Here is a 21,571-nt window from a genome sequence, read left to right on the forward strand (position 1 = left end):
CAATGGTACCTTTGTTTTGTGTAGCTCTTGCATTTGTGTTTTATTTTATGATAAAGAGGTTTTAAAAATATGGTTAGACCTGTAACAAACTTGGGCCCCTTTTCCTTCCTCTCCGTCCATCGTGTGACACTGGAGATTTGACCGCTTTGTGCTGGGCACCAAGCTGGGTGCTTTACCTATGCTCCCTCATTTATTACCGCTGCAACCCCCCGACCCGGGGCCCCGGGAAAGCCGGACCCTGTCTCCCTTGTTTGCTTTGGTGTCCCTGGTGCCTGACACCCAGCAGATGCTCAAAACACACTTGTTGAGCAAGTGAATGAATGAATGTGATTTGCAGTTGTAGAAACCGAAGCTCAGTTCGTATAGTTGGCAAATAGCAAAGCTTTGCTTATCCCAGCTGGGACAGATGGAAACTGGGGCGTGTCTCGGGGGTTTGGGTTCTGGTCCAGTTTGCAGCAAGGGCAGAGAAGCATCCCCTCGGAGCAGCCGGGCTGCGGAGGCCAGTGCGGGTCTCCGGCGGAGCCATCTCTGGGACAGGTGGTCCCGCCCGGCCACCTGCTTCTCCTCCCCGGACCCCGGTCTCTGTGGGAGTGCTGGTTCCACCTTTCCCATCGCTTCTTGTGCTGTGGTTCCCCTCAGGCTCCGCCAAGAGAAGACAGACACCGTCCGCTGCATCAAGTCCTGCCGCCCCAATGACGTCACCTGCGTGCTGGACCCAGTGCACACCGTCTCCCACACTGTCGTGTCGCTGCCCACCTTCCGCGAGTTCACCCGCCCCGAAGGTGAGTGGCCGGGCGCTCCCACGGCTTGGAACCGGCGTAGGGGTCCCGGGGGAGGCCATCGTCTGGAGGAGCTTCCTTGCCAGGCAGCCCCCTTACTGGAGTTGAGAGCTTGGCCTGCAGGAGCCACTCCTTGGTGGGATGTGGGTTTGGGGTTTGGAATGCAGACCCCTCCCTGCCTCTGCATCTCCTCCGTGTCCCCAGACTACATGGTGGTACCATTCCAGCCCATTCCCAGCTCTCAGTTCGGGGGCCTCTTCTTAGGGGTTACAGTTGTTCAACAAATAGCTATCAAGTGTTGATTCTGTGCCAAGCGCTGGGCTGTGGGGGCCTCCAGGAGGCAGTGACTCCACTCTGGGTCCTGAGGGGTCAGTAGGAGGCAACTTAGTGAAAGTGGGGAACACGGAGAGAGGAGGGCAGAGCAGAACCTCTGGAAACGTCTGGAGGTGAGTGGGGAGTGTAGACCTTTGAGGAACAAAGCCAAGTTTTTCTGGCTGGAGTGGTGGATGGCTTAGCAAGAGAGGGGCTGAAAGGGTGAGAGCAGGAGGCTACACTTGGAGTTGGGGCTTCAACTCCTAGGCTTTGGGAGCCAGTAGAGGGTTGGGACTGATGCTGTTTGCGTACAGAAGCATCATCCTGGAGACCGAGGGGCAGATGGGCTGGTGCGGCCAGACCAGCTCCAGGGAGCCCAGCAGTAAAGCAGTCAGTGTGCCCTGCCCCCAGGCAGCTCCTGGCCTGCAGTGTAGACCTGCCATCACAGCCCCCTTCTCACACAGGTAGGCCCAAGGCAGCGGGCTCCTTGCACCTGGCAGAGGGCTGTGGACGGGGTGCTGCTCCGTATGCCTTGCTTCGGGGTGTGCAGCCCACGTGCCAGGGCTGGTGTGGTCTCCAGATGCCGCCTCCCTCTGTGGAGGCCTTCAGAGGAGCTCGCCATGAGGATTCACTCCGTAAACGTCGACTGAGCGTCCTATGTGTCAGACTCGGGCCAGGCTCTGGGACATAGTGATGAGAAAGAGCCCTCTGACCATCTCAGGGACGACGGACAGTTTGCCTTGTGTTTACACACGGCAATGGGGTCCTGGGGGGTAATGCAGGTGCACATGCCGGAGCGTAGAGCCTGGCCACGGGGGTGGGAGGGCACCAGAGGCAACCCAGGGACGTGCTTGCCTGCGGGAGCCGGTGGCCCTTGCCCCACCTGCCCACTCATCCCTCTAGAAAAGGGGAGGCACAGAATCTTCGCAGGGTGCGCAGACTTGGGTCGGAGAAAATCACTGACTGCTGTTTGCCTTGTGCAGAATGACGGGTTCCACCAAACCACAAATCCTTCCCAAATCCCTAATGGCCGGTTTTGTGGCCTCCTGGCCAGTGCTGATCCATAATTTTGTTCTAGCGGGAGCTGGGTGTGGTTAGAGATACCTGTCAGCGTCTTGGGCCCAGGCAGTCCAGACCTTGACCATTAGCGTTGAGAGGACCCTTGATAGGCCCTGGAGGGCTGCCTCATTCACTTTACAGATGAGGAAACTGAGGCCCAGAGAGAGAGGACATTCCCCCCACCACCCGAGATAACACAGAGTGGGGGTAAATCGGGGCCTCGCGCTCTCCGCCCAGGGCAGGCTGCCGGCTTCATGTCAGGTGGCCCGGGAGACGGATACAGCCACCAAACTGCCCGGCCCAGCCTGAGAAGTGGCTTCTGCCCCACATCACTGTGGGGCAGGGCACCAGCCTGCTCCCTTGCCCTTTCTGACCTCTCGCCCATATCCCGTCATCCACCCCACTTCCCCGTCTTCCCAGCGTCAGGGGGACTCCTGAATCATCACCAGTTCCTTCCTAGCACCGGCCCTACTGCTCATCAGCTCCATGACTTCAGGGAAGACTTGCAGGCTCTCCAGGCCTCAGCTTCCCCGTTGATGAGAAGGGGGGACAGGCTATGATCTAGGGCCCCTGAGGGGCCCTCCACCTTCTCCATGCAGGGGGTCCCTCATGTTGGGTCCTCATTGCCTGGGGGGGGCATTTCTGGGGTCACGGGGCCCAGCGCTGCACACTCTCCATGCCGTGCTTCTCTCTGCAGAGATCATCTTCCTCCGGGCCATCACACCCGCGTATCCTGCCAACCACGCTGACATCATCTTCGACATAACAGATGGGAACCTCCGCGACTCCTTCGATATCATCAAGCGCTACATGGACGGCATGACCGTGGGTGAGTGGCCGGAGACGGCAGGTCCACCTAGACGCCCCCTCGTCCTTCCAGCCAGTGGCTTAGCCGAGGCCTGTTGGGAACCAGCCCGGCTCCCATCTGAGTCCCCTGGTCCTTCAGGGCCCAGCTGGAAACCGCCCCCCCAGCCAATCACAGTGTGAGGAGCATCCAGGGTGGTGGAGCCGCCAGCTCTCGGGGAGACCCCTGGGGGCTGTCTCCCGACCTACAAAGGGTGGATTAACTAGGTCTCTGCGTCTCACAAACGTGGATTTCAGACAAGGTCACACAGGTAAAGTGCTAGTCCGGAGGCTCGGCACAGCTGCCCCATCTTGGGAGCTGATATGATCTTTATTCTTATGGTGCAACAGAGGAATAGCTAACGGGCGTCAGGACCGGGCTCGCCTTGCAGGGTGTCCAGTCTTGTCCCCTCCTGCGTGTCATTGGGTAGGAGGACCGAGGTCACATCAAGACGCACGTACAGCCCCCCCCACATACACACACCCCGAGATTCAGCGCCGATGGAGGGCTGGCCGGGAGGGGGCGAAGCAGAAGCGGGTGCGTCTGGGAAGCTGTTCACGGTGCCTCTCCTGAACTGTCACGCTTTAAAGACTTCAAATTCATGGAGAATGAAAACCATCACATCTGCCACTTTGGACTTAAATTTAGACTCGCATTTTCAAAGCAACTGAGCAACTGAGGGCTAGGCCTATCCTCGCCTAGGCCTCCGTTTCCTCGTCGTGAATGGGGTGGGCAGGAGTGGGCCTCGTGGTCTCTTAGGCCCTGGATTTTGTGAGGTCTTGAGCGCCCACTCGGCTGGTCCCGGAGCCGAGCATTTTGGAACATGGTCTGTAGGTGGCGCTGTTGGATCTCAGAACCCCGGTCCCCTAGCCTCCCAGCCACGACCGTTGTCGAGCTGTAGCTGAAGATAGGGAATGGTCATTCCCCTGTTGCCAAAGAACCATCTATAGCGACTTTACAAGCTCTTAAGTGGGTTTGCATGTTGTAAACGTGACTGAGTCATCTGGGGGGCCCCCACCCCTGGCTCCTCCTCCGCTAGTTGGCAGCAGGAATAATTAGTTAATTACAATTAATGGTACATTAGCTCACTGGGATTCCGAGGGGAGGTCGTGCAGTTTGGTTGTCAGCAGGCTTAAAACTTGCCGCTTGCGCTTCAGTCACTGCCCACCCTGGGCCTCAGTTTCCCCCATCGTTAGGTGAAGAGACATTTAAGGGACCTTCGGGAGCCTGGGGATGAGGGCAGACAGCAGGAAGTAGGGTCAACTTGCCCACAGAAGCCCACCTTGGGCCAGCCCTGTGCTTGACGCTGGGCCTGCAGGTGTGGCTGCAACACAGCCCACCCGGGGGCAGCCCACCCCGGGGCAGTTCACAGCTCTTGGAACCACAGGAGTTGGAATCAGAACCTTCCGAAGCACTCATTCATTCTTTGCATTTCTGCATTCTTCCCAAGCCCGCCCTGTACCGGGCCCTGGGCCCGGCCTTGTGGGTACAGAGATGGGTCAATACCATGCAGCCCCTGCCCCTAAAGGCTTTGCATTCCACCGGGGTGGGAGGAGGTGTGCGGCGCATAAACAGATCATCAAAACGTGGTGGTGGAGAGACAGTGACAAGCCTCTCCAGCTGAGGCCTCTCTGGGGGCGGGCTCTGTACGGTGTCTGTGCCTTCAGTTCCCAGCTAAAGCCTTCCTGGAGTGACCCAAGCCAGGGGCTGGGCAGTGGCTGGGCCCGGAGCCGGTGCTCAGCAGCACATTTTTCTAGCTGCATCTATACTCCAAACAGAACCAACCTGGGAGTCTCGATTTCTTGGCTTCCCATCTGCTGGGGCAGAAAATCCTGGCATCTCAGAGCCTGGAGGCTCCTGGAGGCCACCTCTTCCAACTTCTTCTTTTGCAGAGGGGGACACCAGAGCAGCGAGGGGGCTGGCTGGTCTTCCCAGGGTGACTCGGGGTAGGGTGGGGAACAGGACAGACCCCTGGTGTGAGAGGCGAGGCCCAGGCCGCAGAGGCAGAGCAGCCTCTCCTCACTGAGCTTCATCATGTGGGCCCCGGTGTTTGGATTCTGGTGCTGGGTGTGTGTTGGGGGGGTGCCCAGGCTGGCCCTTGGGAATTCATCCTGCCTGTGGTCCGGCCTCCTGGGTAGGCCCGGCCTCTTCAACTTCTCAGGACATTGGCAGGACGTCCCGTCCGGTTGGGCCCCTGGAGTCTACCGATGCCCTCTCCCAGGTGGAGGACCAAAGCCAGAGGGGGCAGGGTCTCACTGAGGTGGGACCCAGGCTGTGCTGGGCTCTGGTCTCTATACCCACCGGTTGCTGCCTTGTTTCTCTGCTTGGGGTCTCTTCCCTGGGCTTCCTTATCCCCACCTCCTTCCTGCTCCTCTAATGCACCAAATAGCTTCTGTGCCCCCCGGGAGCTTCTGGGCTCTGGGGGTAGCCACCCTGGCACACGCTGGCCCTGGACACAGGCCTGTCCACCTGCGATGGACTTGAGACCAGTCTGAGCAGCCCTGGGAACCACCGCTGGGCACGCTCACCCCCGCATCCCTGCTGGGTCCTTACAGATGCCTCGGGGGCTGTGATCATCTCCCTTGGGCAAAGGAGGGAGGAGAGTAAATGACTGCCTGAGACTGAGCGATGGAAAAACCACAGGGCCCGGGTTGTTTGCAGACTTGTTAACAGATGAGGGAGCGATGGCCAGAAAGGGCAGGAGGCTTGTCCGAGGCCCCCCGGTGCTGGGGGCAGAGCAGGCCTAGAGCCCAGTCTTCCCCAGACACCCAGAGCTGGAGCCTGTGGACAGCTGCTGTTGACTTGGGCAAAGTTACCGAGAGTTCGTGTCCCAGAAAATTATCCAGCGTACAAGCCGCCGTTGAGTTCATTCCTCCCCCAAATAACAGAAGAAGAAAGTACCCCAAGTCGATTAAGAACCGAAAAAGGCCAGACTTTCCCCTAATGTATCCTTTAAAAACCAGCTCTTCGCAGGGATAAAGGTGGCTCTGAAGCAGAGCTGAGCTGCTGTCTCTGTAAAGCCCCTTGCAGCCACCCTGTTGCATTCCTCTTTCACCAGCTGTCAATGAAAAATGAAGAATGCATTTTCGACCTGTGCGAAAATGCTCTATTAATGCCTGAGGTATTCTCGGGCCACTACAAAGCCTTCCTTATCCAGCCCCGGTTTCATTCTTCGCTCAGCAGAGTACTGGCTGTAATAGGGAGCTGCTCCAGAAGGGGTCTTTCAGGTAATAGCTCCTGAGAGGTGACTCATGGGGACCCTGGCGAGATGGGCGCAGGCAGTGTGGCATCAGCCGCCAGCAACTGGGGGCCACCCCTGGACTCCCCAGGCCTCTGGGTGGCAGCTGGTGTCTGAGCCTCTGCCTTCCCCAACCCCTCCCTCCTCACTACTTCTTTTTAACTATTTTTCTAAGGAGGGGAAGAAAAGGTCTGTCTATATTGAGGGTCAGCTTGGCCAAAATTTCTGCTAAAACCTCCCAAAGCCAATAGGAACTAGACAGCGCTCAGCAGAAGCTGCTTTTTAGACCCACTGGTTGATTTTGTGAACAGCCCTCCTGATCCTTGGCTGGCATCACTGTTTCTAAAAGAAAAGACTGATGTGCTGGCCCGGGGTCCCACGGGCTGCAGCTGACAAGCAGGTGTGCTGCATGTTGTGTCTGTTCTGGGTTGTTCCCTGAGCTCCTCTTCCTCCGCTGGGTCCCCTGAGAAACAGAAGCGCTCCTGTCCTCAGCTCCTGGCGAGGCACCCTGGCAGCCAATCCTGCTCCCAGTAAAGTCTGAATGAATGGAGATTGACTGGCTCACCTCAGAGATGCTTACCTGTATTAGGTTGAGGAGTGATATTCCCTAATCACAGACACCATTATTGTCATTAGATGAAATGATTACGTGACAGATCCTAGCAGTGCCCGGCACACAGTAGGTGTGCAGGAAATCAATATTAATGGAACCCAAACCTTTTCCCAATGCCGATGCTGTCTGTACTGAAGCAAGATGTGGGGCCTCTAAGTTTGCCCGCTATGTACCACCCTCGTAACAATATCTTCACTCCCGCTCCTAAAGGGAACCAAAAACTTTTGCATTTTGAAATAGCGCTCTAAGTTTCATCTGTGAGCATATAAGGATTATTACCCTATTTCAAGTTAAGTTTGAAAATATCAGTGGCTGGGGTGGCCCTTTTCAGGCAAAACACAGTGGAGTCTCTGCTGCCACAGAGGGAGTACTGAACTTGGGGTGAGATGTTCTGGGCATAATTCTTGCTTAATTCTCTGTTTCTAGCTGTGTGACCTCAGGCAGGTCTCATAACCTCTCTGAGCCTCAGTTTTCTTCTCAGCAAGCTTGCCATAATAATATTTGTCTTGCCGGGTTATGAGGACTGGAAGGAGTTGTGTGTATTTTAACATAACTGGGTAGGTTGTTAGGGTGATAAACAAGCCACTGTGAGGAAGCCGTCTGGAGCGGGTGAGCTGGTGAGAGCTCGGAGCTCCCTGAGAGGACAGGACAGCAGGCCAGAGGGAGGCACGTGGGACGGTGCCAGGACTGTTCGTCCCAAAGTGGCTCCAGCTACCTGGGAGCTATGTAACAGGCACATCTCGTGGCCTCAGCTGACCAGTCGGGCCCACCCTGAAGCAGAATGGTGGAGGCTGTGCCTCCCACGTTCTGTCATCCTTGAATTATCTCACTCATTCAACAGGAGCATCCTGGGTTCCTGCTCCATGCCGAGCCCTGGGCTGGGTGCTGAGGAACAAGTTTACACCCAAGCCACAGGTCCTGCTTTCAAGAAGCTGCCTCCTGGCTTCCCTAGCATCCTGCCATCTGAATTCCTATAGAGGAAAGTGCTTGTTTTTCAGCAATAGGTTCTGTGCCTGTGAATGTCTCAGTGGGAGAGACAAGTGGTGTGTGGCAGGGCTGCCATGTACAGTTGAATGTGTTGTGACTGTGAAACCCTAGGGGGTACCATTCGCAGCTGCTTCTACGTATGTGCAGTGCACAACCTAGTCAGCTGTACACAGCAGCCCCGGTACAAGAGCTTGTGAGTGAAGATACCAACCCAGCTGTGCCTCTGCCCCTGACCAGGCGAGGCCTCATGCAAAGCAAAGAGCTTGCTCGCCCGGCCATCTGGCTTCAAGTCACCCTCAGTGGTCCCAGCTACCAGGGCCCAGGTCGCCTCTGCAAAATCATTACCTCCTAAGGGGTTAAACACGCGCTGCTGACCCCATCCGGCAGCCTGATTCGGAAAGCTTGGCCCGGGATCAGTACACATTACGAATGAGATGCAGAAATTCCACCTAAAAACAACAGCGCAGCCATCCCTGCCAGTGATGAGTGATCCGCCCTGTCCCGGCTTTCACGGCAAATCCCAGGGATTAGGCGCTTTCTCTTCTCTGGGAGGCACAGCCCCGTCACCCGGGGGCCACACCCTGGCCAACAGCCAAGTCGTTTCCCGGGTGACGCGCAGGAACGGGCCTCGGCCCGACTTCACCTGGAGGCTGGCCGTGCGGGGAGGGCAGGCGGGGGTCTCTCAGAGGGGTGAGATGGGGCGCGAGAGGGGGACAAACTTTGACCCTTTTTGTGCTTCCTGCGCTGGGACCCCGCAGAGCAGAGATGGGCTCGTAGGCGTCAGGCCCAGCGCCGTCCTGACTCGTAGAAATACAGCTATTCCCCCTGCAAAGCCCTGTGAGGAGGGCTCCCGACACCCAGTTTCACAGGTGCAGAAACTCTCAGAGGCCACCCCCCAGGCAGCCCCCTGGCCCGGGCAGGACTCTCAGGGCTCAGAGGGGTCCACTGGAGCACAGCCCTGCTTTTGAGCCCCCCACCCCGAGGGGGCGCACAGGGGCCACAGGGATCCTCGCTGGACACCTCCCTGCTCCTGCTCCTGGACCCATGTGTCACGTGGGCTGCTTCTCACACCTGCCTCCGATGTCTTCACCTGGCTGTGAGGTCCCGCGAGCCTGGCCAGAACATCCTCCTCTCTTAGCAGTGCACTTCCGTGTCACGGTGAAAGGTGCTGCAGCTACTCGGTTCCTGAAGCTGGAAGCCGGGGACCCTCTGCTCTCCTCCTCCCACCCCCCACAGCCAGTAGCTGCTGGTTCTGTCAGGTTTTAAACCCCAGCTTTCACGTCCAAACCTGCTGCCCGGCTGGAGAGACGTCCTCAGCCTCAGCCTGCTTTTCTCCTCCCCAGCGTCCAGCACTCTCATCCCTTCCTCTCCCCTCCACTCTGCTCCAGCCACCCGAGCCTGCGCCCCAGACCCCGGACATTTTATGGCCTCTCTCTTCTCCTGAACTTTAGCCATAGCATTCACCTGCTTCTCCTCTTGGTAAGCTCCTATTCATCCCTCAAAGCCCAAGTCAGCCATCACCTCCTCTCACATGCCCTCCATGCCCCCACAGGCAGAGTGTGCAGCTCCTTCCTTTGTGCTCCCAGGGCACCCTGGATGAGCTTCTTATAGGACTCCTGTCATACTCATTCTTCTAGCAAATAACGTGTGTGTCCAACGGGCGCAGACCCTGCTCTAGGGGATGTAGCAACGACCAAGACAGACAGACAGACATGAATCCTTACCTCATACATGTTTTATTCCAGAGGGTAGCAGCAGACAAGAAACAAATATAGTATCCACACTGTCAGGCGGTGGCGAGTGTTATGCAGAGGGCGGGGGGGGGCAGGGTGTGGGGAGGAGCAACTGTACCTCTGGTGGTGGAGACATTCGCCTAAGACTCGAGGAGCTGAGGAAATGAACCATGCGGAGATCTGGAGGAAGAGCTCCAGGCAGCAGGAACAGCAGGTGCAAAGTCCCTGAGGCAGCGGCGAGCCTGGCGTGTTTGAATCACGGCAAGGAGGCTGCAGCTAGAGCAGAGGCATGGTCTTGAGGCTGTCGTAACGGCTCTGGCTTTTCTGCTGAGAGAGGTGGGAGCCACATGAGGGTTTCGGGATGAGGAGGGAGATGACCTAATATTATAAAGGCTCCCTCTGGGCTCCGGGGTGAGGTTGGGCTCAGGAAGACACTGCAGCTAGCTCAGTGATCCAGGCTGGAGATGACGGTAGTTTTGACCATGTGGCCCTGGCAGGAGGGGTGAACAGTAGACAGATACCAGACGTGTTGGGAGGTGGTGCCAGGTTTTGCAGACAGATTAGGTGCCGAGGCAGGGATGACTCCATGGATTTCACCTAAAGAACAAGGAGACGAGGGTTGTCATCAGGTGAGCCAGGGAAGCTGTGACACGGCAGCTTTGGGGAGGCCAGAAGTTCCCTTTGACATTAAGATTGAGGGGCTTGTTGGACACCCGTGGCTATGCGGGGTAGAATAAGTGAGTCTGGGAGGCATTAGCGGGTGGATGGTAGTTGGAGCCCCGAGGCCAGACAAGCTTGCCAAGGAATTGAGTGTAGACAGAGGAGAGAGGAGGCCAGAGACCAGACGCTGCAGCCTCCTGTGCTCAGAGGTCGGGGAGATCAGGAGAGGAGGCCAGCCTGGAGGAGGAGGCCTTTCCAGGAGGAGGCGCAGTGAGCCGTGTCAACGATGGTGAGTCTGGTCAGATGAGGACCAAGGATTCACCATCGGATTCAGTATTGCCCCAGCTGATGGTGACCTTGACAAGGCTACCTCAGTGCAGCGGGGTCAAGGGGAGACACACCAGAGTGGGGGTGCTGAAGGTGGTGCTGGGGACTCCTTCTAGAAGATCTGCTGTGCGTGGGAGCAGAGCAACGCTGATGCCAGCGGGAAGGGTGTGGTGGGCATGACATTGTGCGTTTCTGCTTGACTCTTCTCTTCCATCGATTGTGAATTCCTAGAGGCAAGAGCCTACGAGGGGATCATTTGTGCCATACCCCCGTCACCGTTTGTCTTTCTTTCTTGCACACACATGCATACACACACACAACACACCCACTAGGAGGTAACCCGGGCCCGGCGCCCAGCAGGCTGCAGGGTCACACTCGCCTGCTCACTTCCAGAGTAACCAAGGGGTTGAAGTGAGTCCAGAGCAGCCTCTTCGCATTTCCCGAGGTTCTCCTGGGATCGGCTGTGTCCAGAATGATTTGTGACCCTCTTACTGCTGCTGTTATGCACTTTTGAAAAGCCTTTGATATCACCGGCACATTCATAAATTATTCTTTTTTTTAAGAAAATGAAGTGTTTTTAGCCAAACAGCAGTAGAGGCATGTTGTGCAAAGTGAGAAAAAAAGAGCCTGACGATGATATGAATCTTCCGATGGCCTCACCTGACAACCGTATATACACGGAGGACCCAGACACCCACCGTCAACCACTGTCATGGAGAGCGCTTCCTGTGGCCTCGGAGTTGGGTGTTTCCAGATGGAACATCCAATCCGTACCTGCGGCTTGAGAACCCCAAGTATTGGGTCCCAATTATCACAGTTTTGTCTTAACAGCGAGCCCTCCTGGGCCCCTGCTGTGTGCCAGGCACTCTTCCAGCATGTTGTACACACGTATTGTGTCACTTAAGCCTGTGGGTGATGGTCCCATTCTCCAGGTGAGGAAACTGAGGCACGGAGGGAGTTCCAGGCTCAGGGGGCCTGACTGAGGCATGCACACAGCGTGTTGGGACTCGGTGTGGGGTTCCTGCTGCCATGACCATCCTCTGTGACCTTGAACCAGCAGGCAGAGTCCTCCTCTTTGAGTTTCTACCCCAGTCCTGAAATTTCTCTGCCTCCCTGGTAGCTATGAACACAGTACCTAGAGTCGGTGCATAACAAATGTTCAGTCACTGGCCGGTCAAATGATTCTCTTTCTGAGGATCCAGTGCCGGAAGAGCCTCTGTGGAGCCTTGGCCAGGGATAAAGGGAATTGAAGGCTTGGGTGTTTCAGGCTGCCGCCCTGCCAGCAGGAAGCCCTCTCTGTCCTGAATGGGCTCATTCTTAGTGCCTCTTGGGAAGGAAAGGAGAAAAAGTGATGGTTCTCACCAAACCTCAGCATGTCCCCTCCTTCTGAGATCTGGCAGTGACGCCATCACTCCAGGAAAGGGTCTCAGCTCCTTGGGGCCATCAAGCCGCTGCCCACCTGCTGGCCTCCTTGCTCGCCCCTCCCCCCTAATTCTCACCCACTTGGGAAACTGAGAGCAGAAATTCTCCACCTGAGCCCCTCCCCGAGGCCTGTTTCTGGCCAGGCCACCCTGTCCGTCAGAATCCAGCTCCAGGTCAAGTCCTTGGTGATGTGCGCATGGGCGCCGTACCGGGTCCCAGCGGAGTGCTCCCTTTAGCGCTACCAAAGCACCTGTGCTGACCTTTACCGGCCTCTACGCCCCATCATCTGTGTCTGCCTCCCCGGGGGCCCAGACCTCCGTGAGGACGCAGACCAGCGCTGTTCTCACTGTCTGTAACCCCAGCGCCCGCGCAGCTCAGCAGCAGGGAGGGCTCAGGGCGCCCAGGCTGCACTCACCAGCCAGGCGGGCCTCTTAATCCCTCGGGGCCTAATCGCCTCTGGAGAAGGAGGTAGCACAGCCTCAATGCCTGCAAAGCAGAGGGAGGACCCGTCTCTCTGCAGTTTCCCGTCTTTGAGTCTAAGTCAGGCCGAGCTGGCCAGACCCCTGCTCATCCTGCCCTCTCGTGGCTTTTGCTCATCTTGGGGGCCTGTGAGGGGTCTGGTGTGGCCGGAGTACGGCCAGTGCTGAGAAATCAGGCTGGACAGGGAGGCGGGGCCTAATCAAGGGGCGCCTTCAGCTGCTGTGGGCCGGGGGCTGGGCGGCGGGTCGAGAAGAGTTCTGGCCTTGGAGCAAGAAGCCTGTGGACTCCAAGTGCCCGGCCCAGGGGCCTGGGGGAAGGGCATCGGGTTTGGGGGAGGTGGGGGAGTTCCAGTTGCCCATCTGGGGGCATCTGGAGAGATGTGAGTGAGCTGATGAGCTTGGGTCTGGGCCAGGGAGGGACTTCAGCGGGCACGTGGGTAGGGGCTGATCCAGGCGGGAGGACACACAGAGGAAGAGGAAAGGGTTTCTCAGCCTTCCCATCACAGTCACAGTTTTGGCCAAGTTGGTAAAAGCAGGTGCATCAGACGGTAAATCCCTTCTGGAAAACTGCCCAGGCCTTCTCTTCCTCTGGTGAGGGCATGTGGCTTGGCGGAAAGGGCAGCAGGCAGGGATCTGGGTTTGGGACCTGCTTTGCCGTTGCTGGAACCTCGGACCACGAAGCCCCAGCGAGTGTGGCTGAGATGAGGGGGAGGAGATAGTGGATGGGGGTGGGGACCATACCAACCACGTGCCCTGGAAATGTTTGGACCCACGTCCTGGAAGAAGTCTGAAAAGTTTAGTGCAGAGCTGACATTTCTTCTGCTATTTCTCCCCTAGGGAAAGATGGACCCTGGGGGTTGACTCTTAGTTGCTTGCAGCTGTCCAAACTGTCCCGTTTAGCTCACAGGAGACCCATGGAGAAAGCGCATTTGTAATAATCAAGAAATCGGGAGGATAAGTTCTGCTGAGGCACGTTGGGTGCCATTTGGTATTTGGATATGTGGCCCAGACACCTGTCCCCCTCCTTCTAAGCTCCCACCTGGGCGTTTTTCAGGGAAAGAAGAGAAGACAGGGTGTCAGGAGCTCCATTCCTTCCCTGCCAATGAATGATATGATTACCCTCTAGTTTCTTTCTGCCATTTTTGCCCTATAGCGATGACTCAGCCAAGAGCAGTAAAGTTTCCTCCACGCCACGTCACACCGTGAGGAGAGTGCAGATGCCGTGGGGTGGAGAGAGCTGGGCTTGGGGTCAGTCCTGGCTGGATGGACGCCGTGCCCTGAGGGCTGTGCGATCCGGGACATACAGCCCCCGGAACCTCATTCTCGTCCCCAGTGGAAGGAAGGCGATGATCCTTCCCTCCCAGCAGTGTGGGGAGAACAGGATGGAGCAGTGGACACGTGGGGCCCCTCCGTTTCTATTTCCCTCCCCTGCTGTGGACCTCTTTCCAAGCCCATCAGTACTCCAAGTTGTTTGCTTTAGAAGTATGGACCGCATTTCTTTGTGTTCCTGATGTTTCCTCTTTGCCTTTGGTCTGTGCTGTTAATGCTAGCCTGCAGAGATCGTTATTCCTATCAAGGCAGATTTCCCGAGATCTGGGTGATGGTTTGCTCCTTTCCAGTCGCCCATTGTGCTTGTGTTTGGCGAGACCACGTGGGCCTCCCGAGCTCCTGGGTTCCAGCAGCTTGTCACACAGGCCCACTCGTCACCTTCCCCCTGCTCGTGGCTCTGTGTGGTGGCCACCGGGGCCAGACAGTGAGACCTGGCTCTCATGCCTCGCCTTTCTCCTGCCATGCGGTCAATGCCTGAAAAGCCAGTGACTTTTGGCGATTGTTCATTCCTTCCCGACACTTTCATTTCTGGGTGGTAACTTTCAACTTTATAAATTGTGCTTAGCACTTTGATCTTTAGTTCATTCATTCATTTAGCAATTCATGTACTGAGTGCCTCCTGTGTGTCCGGTCCATAGTAGGACCAAGGACCTACTGTGTTCAAGAACGAGAGATACAAGAGTGACCAGGAAAGACAGTGCCATTGGCCTCTGGCCTCACATTGCAGTGGGGAGACAAATGACTCTATAACCTGATTTCAGGTAGTGACCACTTCTTATTCTTTTATGATGTGGACATGTGGCTTTCTTTTTTTTCTTTTTAATAAATTTATTTATTTATTGGCTGCTTTGGGTCTTCGTTGCTGCACGCGGGCTTTCTCTAGTTGTGGTGAGCAGGGGCTACTCTTTGTTGCGGTGCGCGGGCTTCTCATTGTGGTGGCTTCTCTTGTTGCGGAGCACGGGCTCTAGGCGCGGGGGCTTCAGTAGTCGTGGCACGTGGGCTCCAGTAGTTGTGGCTCACGGGCTCTAGAGTGCAGGCTCAGTACTTGTGGCGCACAGGCTTAGTTGCTTCAAGGCATGTGGGATCTTCCCGGACCAGGGCTCCAACCCGTGTCCCCTGCATTGGCAGGTGGATTCTTAACCACTGCGTCACCAAGGAAGTCCCGACATGTGGCTTTCTTACCTCTTCCTTTTCTAACTTGAATCTCTGTCTTTTGAAAAGCACAGTTTCCACTGGCATGAGATATCATGCAGTCTCTAGATTGATCATCTTTTTTGGTAAGATACTCTTAACAACTCTGTTCACACCACTTCACTTGGTCGGTTGGAATCACAGGACTTGTGAGTTGGAGGTTGGACTTCAGAAAGACGGTGACTCATACAAGGTCACACGACTGGTCTCTAAGGAACCAGCATAGGAACCTAAGCTGTGACTCCAGGTCTCTTTATAGATCAATGTCTCATGCAGTCGGCCCCGTGGCTGGTCTTCCTCCTTATAAACTACCGGGAGACAATCAGTTGCAACCTCGGTCAAGCAGCAGAAGCTTGGAGGTGGCTTCAGGGGCCTGGAATCCAGACCACAGTCCCCAAGAGGTGACGGAGGTCTCCCATTGGACTCTTGTGCTCCGTGTTCAGGCTTCTGCATCCCCGGCACATCAGCTGCAATTTACAAAGCAGAGACGAGACATGAAGATGAAGCGCCTGAGGGGACCTACATTTTTCAAAGGGAAAAAAAGGCTTAATTATATCTTTAAGAGGCACAGACACGCCGAGGAATACCAGCAGTGTCTGAGACCCGAAGCAGAAATGCCAAGGATGAGGATTTGGAAGATTAACACAGTTGAACTCAGCATCATGGCCTTTTTTTTTTCCTGGGGCTCTTGAAAGGTAGGGAGGTAAATACTCCAGCAGGTAAGATGGACAAGGCAGGCGTGATGGAAATGCACCGCTCCCTTTGTCCTGCATTTTGCTGCTGGAATGGTCATTCCACATAAAGCCGCTCTCACTCGGAGCCTTCAGTGGCCCCCTTTCCTTCAGGACAGAGTTTTGAGGGGCCCTCAAGGACTGGTGTCCCTTCTTTCCTCTCTCCGTCTCTTTTCTCTCTCCTTCTTTCTTCCCTGCCTTCATCTCACTCAATAATCTTAATGGTGCTTCTGCTGTGTCCTGCCCCAGGCCCTGGGCTGGGGACAGTGAGACAGAGATGAGCATGATGCAGACCCTGCCCGTGAAGGGGGAGCCAACTGTAAATATTCCCTGCACTGGGCAGATGCAGTGGTACAGCCAAGAGAGACACAGAGTGGGGCTGCGGAGGCTTCATGAAAGAGGACACAGGCAGTCTAGCTGTTCCCCAGTGCCTGGCACATAGCAGATGCCAACTATGCCTCTGTAGAATCAAGTGGATGATGGAATCGGACCCCTGGTGGAGGTCCAGTTTCTAATATTTGTGATGCCACATATGGGCAGCAAGGGTTTCTCTTCTTCCCTCTCTTGTTTCCCTGCACTGGGAATGTTGTCGGTAGTTCTGAAAGAACACTGGTCTAGAATCGGCGTTGGGGAGGAAGCCAGGAAACTGCTGACCTGGGTTCCAGGTTCTGTGAGCCTGACGAGGTGTGAGGTCCCTGGAGAAGCCCTTTACCACCTTCTCAGCCTCATCCATCTATCTTCCCCAAGATTAACACTGTTCCCAGAGCTGATCCGAACCTTCATACTTTTGGCCTTTGCACATGTCACACTTGCCTTCTTAGCTCCTACTTACTCTTCAAAATCTGATTTGAAGTCAGCTCCTCTGTAGAATCTTCCTTAAACCTCCCCTGTGCAGAATGGCCCCTATTGAATGGATGCGTGGATGGATGGATGGATGGATGGATGGATGGATGGATGGGCGGATGGATGGATGGGTAGGAAAGCTGTGAAGAAAGAAGTGATATTAGGAGAAAGTCTAGGTTCAGTGAAGGTGAGGACCAGGAGGTGGAACTCAGGCTTGAAGTAACCTGGGAATGAAGGGAGCATGTTCACCCAATCAGAGCCCCCAGGAAGTGTGGCCAGGCTGAAGAAGTGGTCAGGTCTACTGAGTGGGCGTGGGTAGCCTGGGAAAGGAACCCTGGGCTGACTAGGGTTATAGATAGAGTTGGAGGTTCAATGTGGACCTCAGGTCAGAGGAGAGGGACAGAGAAGCTGATTCTGGAGGGCTGGGAAGGGAGGCACATTCCTCAGCACCTGCTGTGTACACTCCTACGATGATTTCTTTAACCCTTGCGGCACACCTATTTCTTCCACCTTAATCAATTTTTTTGTTAAATGAAAAGATCCTGAGAAAATCCAGGCCCTGAATGTGACCTGTATCTGAAATTCAGCCCCTTCTCAACACCCTTTTCATTAAAGCAGCCTTTTGCTTCCTTCAGTGTTTCATTTGTCTCTTAGCTGTTTACAGTCGGAACAGTCAGCCAACAGCATGCAGTTCTGGGCTTCGGCCATCGTAAAAACTAAACCTCGTGAAGCGCCCTAACACGACATAGTTAGGTACATTTTCTACACGTTCAGAGCTTTCCTTTCTCATTAATTTTTAAGTCAATCCAATAAAAATATTCAACTCTTGCCGTATTGTTTAATCACGTAAGAGTTCAGCTCTATTTTAACTGAAAATCAGATCACATTTGAACATTGGGAAGCTCTGTGACATCCAGCAGTCACTTCTGAGGGAGAAGGGGCAGGATGGCCTTGGGATGGTTTTGTTTCTGATTCTGAAGTTTGCTATTCTTTTTCATTTTTTGGCCGCGCTGTGTGGCACGTGGGATCTTAGTTCCCCAACCAGGGATCAAACCCGCGCCCTTGGCAGTGGAAGCCGGAGTCCTAACCACTGGACTGCCGAGGAAGTCCCTGAAGGTTGCTGTGTTTAATCCTTGTTTCACAGGAGAGGAAATGAGGACTCAGAAAGGTTGGATAACTAACCTGGGGTCATGCTACTGACCGAGGTCGGCTGGACTCCAACCCTTTGTGCTGAAGAACTGCAGTCTCATAGTCCAGCTAGAATGACCCTGTCCTCGAGCCCAGCTCCCTGCATCAGCACCTTCTCTTTCCTCTCTGTCCCCAGGCTGAGCCCACCAAGGACAGCCCCTCATTTTCTCTACACTAGTTCCTTAGCCCGGTGCCTGGCACACACAGGTGGGCCCAGAAATTTCTGTGGGTCTGAACTGTTGATGCTACCAAAGCTCCCACATGCAGCCAGGAATCTTCATTTAAATGTGCATGTGTGTGATATCATTATTTTGTAATATTTACATTTTATATACATATTTATATATTAATACATAAATTGTATTTTATATAATAGTAATATAAATTATATAAACATCTATATAAAATGTATGGATATGTGCAAAAGTTTATATAAATATAAATACTATACATTGTAATAGTATTTATATATAAAATAGATTTTGATCTATTTTAAATAAGCTCACTTATATTTTTATACATGGTTATAATATATATTTTGTATTTATAATAATCAAACTATATATTTCTATATCATATTAATTATATGATATTTAATATAATAATAATATATAGAAATAAATACATATCTGATCGTAGCTTGCAGAAGCGTTCCCTCCACCTCCATTGCTCTCTGTCCTAAAATAGTTGTCAGGCTCGCGTAGCCTCTCACCCTCTCCTTCAAGACCCCCCGAGCCCCTCTGAGCACCGCCCCTGGGATGGGTGCCGTCGGCAGGTAACCCAGGCCACTGAGGCTGGTGGGCGCCCGTGGTGGTCTCAGGCCTGGGGAGAGAAGAAGGTGATGCTGATGGGGGTACTGAGGAGGCAGGAGAGCTTGGGGCCATGCCCCCCACAGGGGCCACGCTGACCCGGGCCCAGACAGTGCCCAGGGAGGGGCAAGTGGGAGTGGCCCGGTCATACTGAGGGTGGTGACAAGCCCACATCTCTAGCCGGGAGCTGAAGATGTTCGTGGGCGTTCAAACAGGACAGAGCTGCCATGTCATCGCCAAGCAGGGGCAGAGAAAGGGTGCTGACAGCCCGCAGAAGCCTGTGCTTATCTCTCCATCAGAGCTAAAGCCCTTGTTTGCTTAGAATAGCCTGGAATTCCGCCCTGCTGCTGGGCATTTCACTTTTGAAACTCAAGCTCAGGGAGTGAAAGGGGGGATGGCGTGCCCAAATTCCCCTTCTGAGCATGAACTTGGTGGTCCTGACTGGGAACTGACCGCTGGTGCAAAAGGCCTTCGGGACCCTTCGGTCTCCCTGGAGCCTTCGCTCCTCACGGGACGGGTGTCAGGGGCCTGACTGCTCTGCCCCGTGTGCACATTTCCCAAGTCTGTGGCAGGGCTGTTTGTAGAGACCAGCTTGGAATCAGCGGTTGGATGCAGCAAACAATCAGTGACTCTTTCTCAGTACGTGGTTGAGGAGCTGCAGACTCGAGTGTTCTTTGCAGGCATCCCTGCAGTGGTGTACGGGCACTGAGCGCTCTTTCCCACCCTGCCTTCTGTGACGTCATGTTGGTAGCTTGAGATCAGCCATGGAGATTGTCATGTGGCACAAGCAGAGAGCCGGCTGCTCTGGCACACCCCTGCACCACATGACTTTGGGGAAGTCCTAATATCAGAGCGGGTATGATGGAGGAGTGACCTTTCCTAAATGTCAACAGCTATGGGTGGCACCTGCTCTGTGCCAGGCACTGAGGATCTGCAGGGAGGGCCACCTTCTCCAGGAAGCCTTTCCTGATCCCCTAGCCTTCCTCACCTCCATCCTTGCCCCTGCTGGACAACGTGCTGACTTCTATCAGAGCACGGCACTCATCTACATCTGCCACCAGCTTTGAAGCCAGGATTCTATTCGTTTTCTCGGTGTCACCGAGAACAGTGTCTGGTACCAGTTGAAGAAATGCATGAATTCAAGTGGAAATGAAGCACTGAGCCCGCTGGTCTGGTGGGGAGGTAGCCCTGCACACCTGGAGCTCACACCTTGGCAGACGCTGTGCTGGGGTGTCTGGATCACACAGTGCAGAAGCACAGGGTCAGGTGGCATCATACGCTCACTGAGGAATCTGAGGCCCAGAGAGAACGGTGGTCTCTCCAAGTCCATGCAGGTGGATAACACTCACCTTAGCCCCATCTGTCTGGTCCCAGAGCACAGGAGCATTCTCTCCATGAGCCTTGGGGTTGCCCTGCATGGCCAGGCAGTGGCAGCAGGGTCCGGCCTGGAGACGTGGAGCTTCCAGGCACAGGTCTGGGGAGACTTATGGAATCCACTCTTACCACCCAACCCCGCTCCCCTGCAAGTCTGCAGAACGCCTGGGGTTGTTCCTTCTTCTACTGTGACAGCTGAGCTTGTCTGCCGTGTACTCTGAGCCTTGGCAGGGGAGGCCTCGGATCATGACTTTTGCCTGGTCCCTATCTGGTCCAGGCAGAACTCCTTGCCACCTCCAGCAGCTTCACATGGGTTTCTGCTTCCCCAGAATGGACACCTGTCTCCACTCTGCCACCTGTCCCATTTCTGCTTGGGCTGGACCTGAGCCGCCTCTTGCTTACCTGTTACCATGAACACGGAACAATGAACTTAGGTGTCACCCTCCAGAAAAGAAGTGTGGAGAGCGAGGGAGCCAGGAGTATGTCCCATGGGGAATCGGGACTTCTCTGCTCAGATAAAGCGTTTCTGGGACCCCACTACAGTCCTCAATGGGAGGGACTGAGGGAAGAGGATCATACCTGCTTTATTTCTTCCCAAGGGTCACAACTGGGCACAGTGGGTAGAAGGGAGTGGGACAGGTGTCTACTCGACATCTACTCCATGCCAGGCCCTTTATTTAGACTCTTAAATCCTCAGTCACATAGATGGTGGTAGAGGAGGGAACCTGGGCTCAGAGAGAACAGGAGCTGGTGTTGACCCTAAGGCATCTGACTCCAAAGCCCACACGCACAGATTCCCTCACACTCTGAGCCGCACACAGTGGAAAGGTTGTGGCGAGCTCACTGTCACTCATCCCTAGAGGTGGCAGCAGACCCCGGGAGTGACCGCTTGGGGGGAGACGCTAAGCATCTGGTTCAGGTGGGACTTGATGAGGCCTAAGACCTCCTCTAGCTATGAAATTCCTGGAGGGAAATCATTTCCCAGATCTCCGTGTTCCTTCAGTCCCTGCTAACTCCCAGAACATCTTCTGCTCTCTCCCCAGGTGTTGTGCGTCAGGTGCGGCCCATTGTGGGCCCATTTCACGCTGTCCTGAAGCTAGAGATGAACTACGTGGTCGGGGGCGTGGTGTCCCACCGAAATGTCGTCAACGTCCACATCTTCGTCTCTGAGTACTGGTTCTGAGGGCCCGCTCACAGCACAGCCAAGCCTGTGCCTCCAGGCCAAGTCATTGCTGACAATGACAATGCCCTGTCCCTGTTTGTGCCACCCAGACATATCTTGATTTTATGTATTTGTTTGTAGTGTTAGGCCGACATGTATTAAGCTGGGCCAGATGAATAAGTCCATCTGTTGTATTTTGGTGTTTGAATAATGAGTCCAATTACCTAACTGTTTGGTTGAAAACCTTGCTTATGTTTTAATGTGAAAGTTAAATTTTGCTCCCTTTTTCTGCCTCTGGGCTGGGCGTTGCTAAGGGCCAAGGGAAAACAAGACATTTTTCAGGGGGCAGCTAGTCCAAATGCTAAGAGAAGACCAGTTCTTGCCCTGATTTTATGAAATTTGACATTTGGTACTTTTTTTGCCAATCAGATTTTGTATGTCCAATTCTAAGGACGCAGCTGCCAAAGAATAGCAGGTATGATAAATTCTGT

General features: G+C 54.7%; 1 protein-coding gene across 1 annotated transcript in view; it reads left to right on the forward strand.

The window, feature by feature from the left end:
• The window catches only part of FBLN1 (fibulin 1), a 77,679-nt gene extending 56,370 nt beyond the window's left edge, over nucleotides 1–21,309 (forward strand). The window contains exons 15-17 of the mRNA XM_082634862.1: nucleotides 640–782; nucleotides 2,848–2,979; nucleotides 20,962–21,309. Coding sequence (XP_082490988.1) covers nucleotides 640–782; nucleotides 2,848–2,979; nucleotides 20,962–21,101 — 415 coding nt within the window. The 3' untranslated portion in view covers nucleotides 21,102–21,309. The remainder of the gene's footprint in view (nucleotides 1–639; nucleotides 783–2,847; nucleotides 2,980–20,961) is intronic.
• Nucleotides 21,310–21,571: the final 262 nt, after the last annotated feature.

This window comes from Mesoplodon mirus (genome assembly GCF_964341445.2).
Source record: "Mesoplodon mirus genome assembly, chromosome: 11".
Lineage (NCBI taxonomy): Eukaryota > Metazoa > Chordata > Mammalia > Artiodactyla > Ziphiidae > Mesoplodon > Mesoplodon mirus.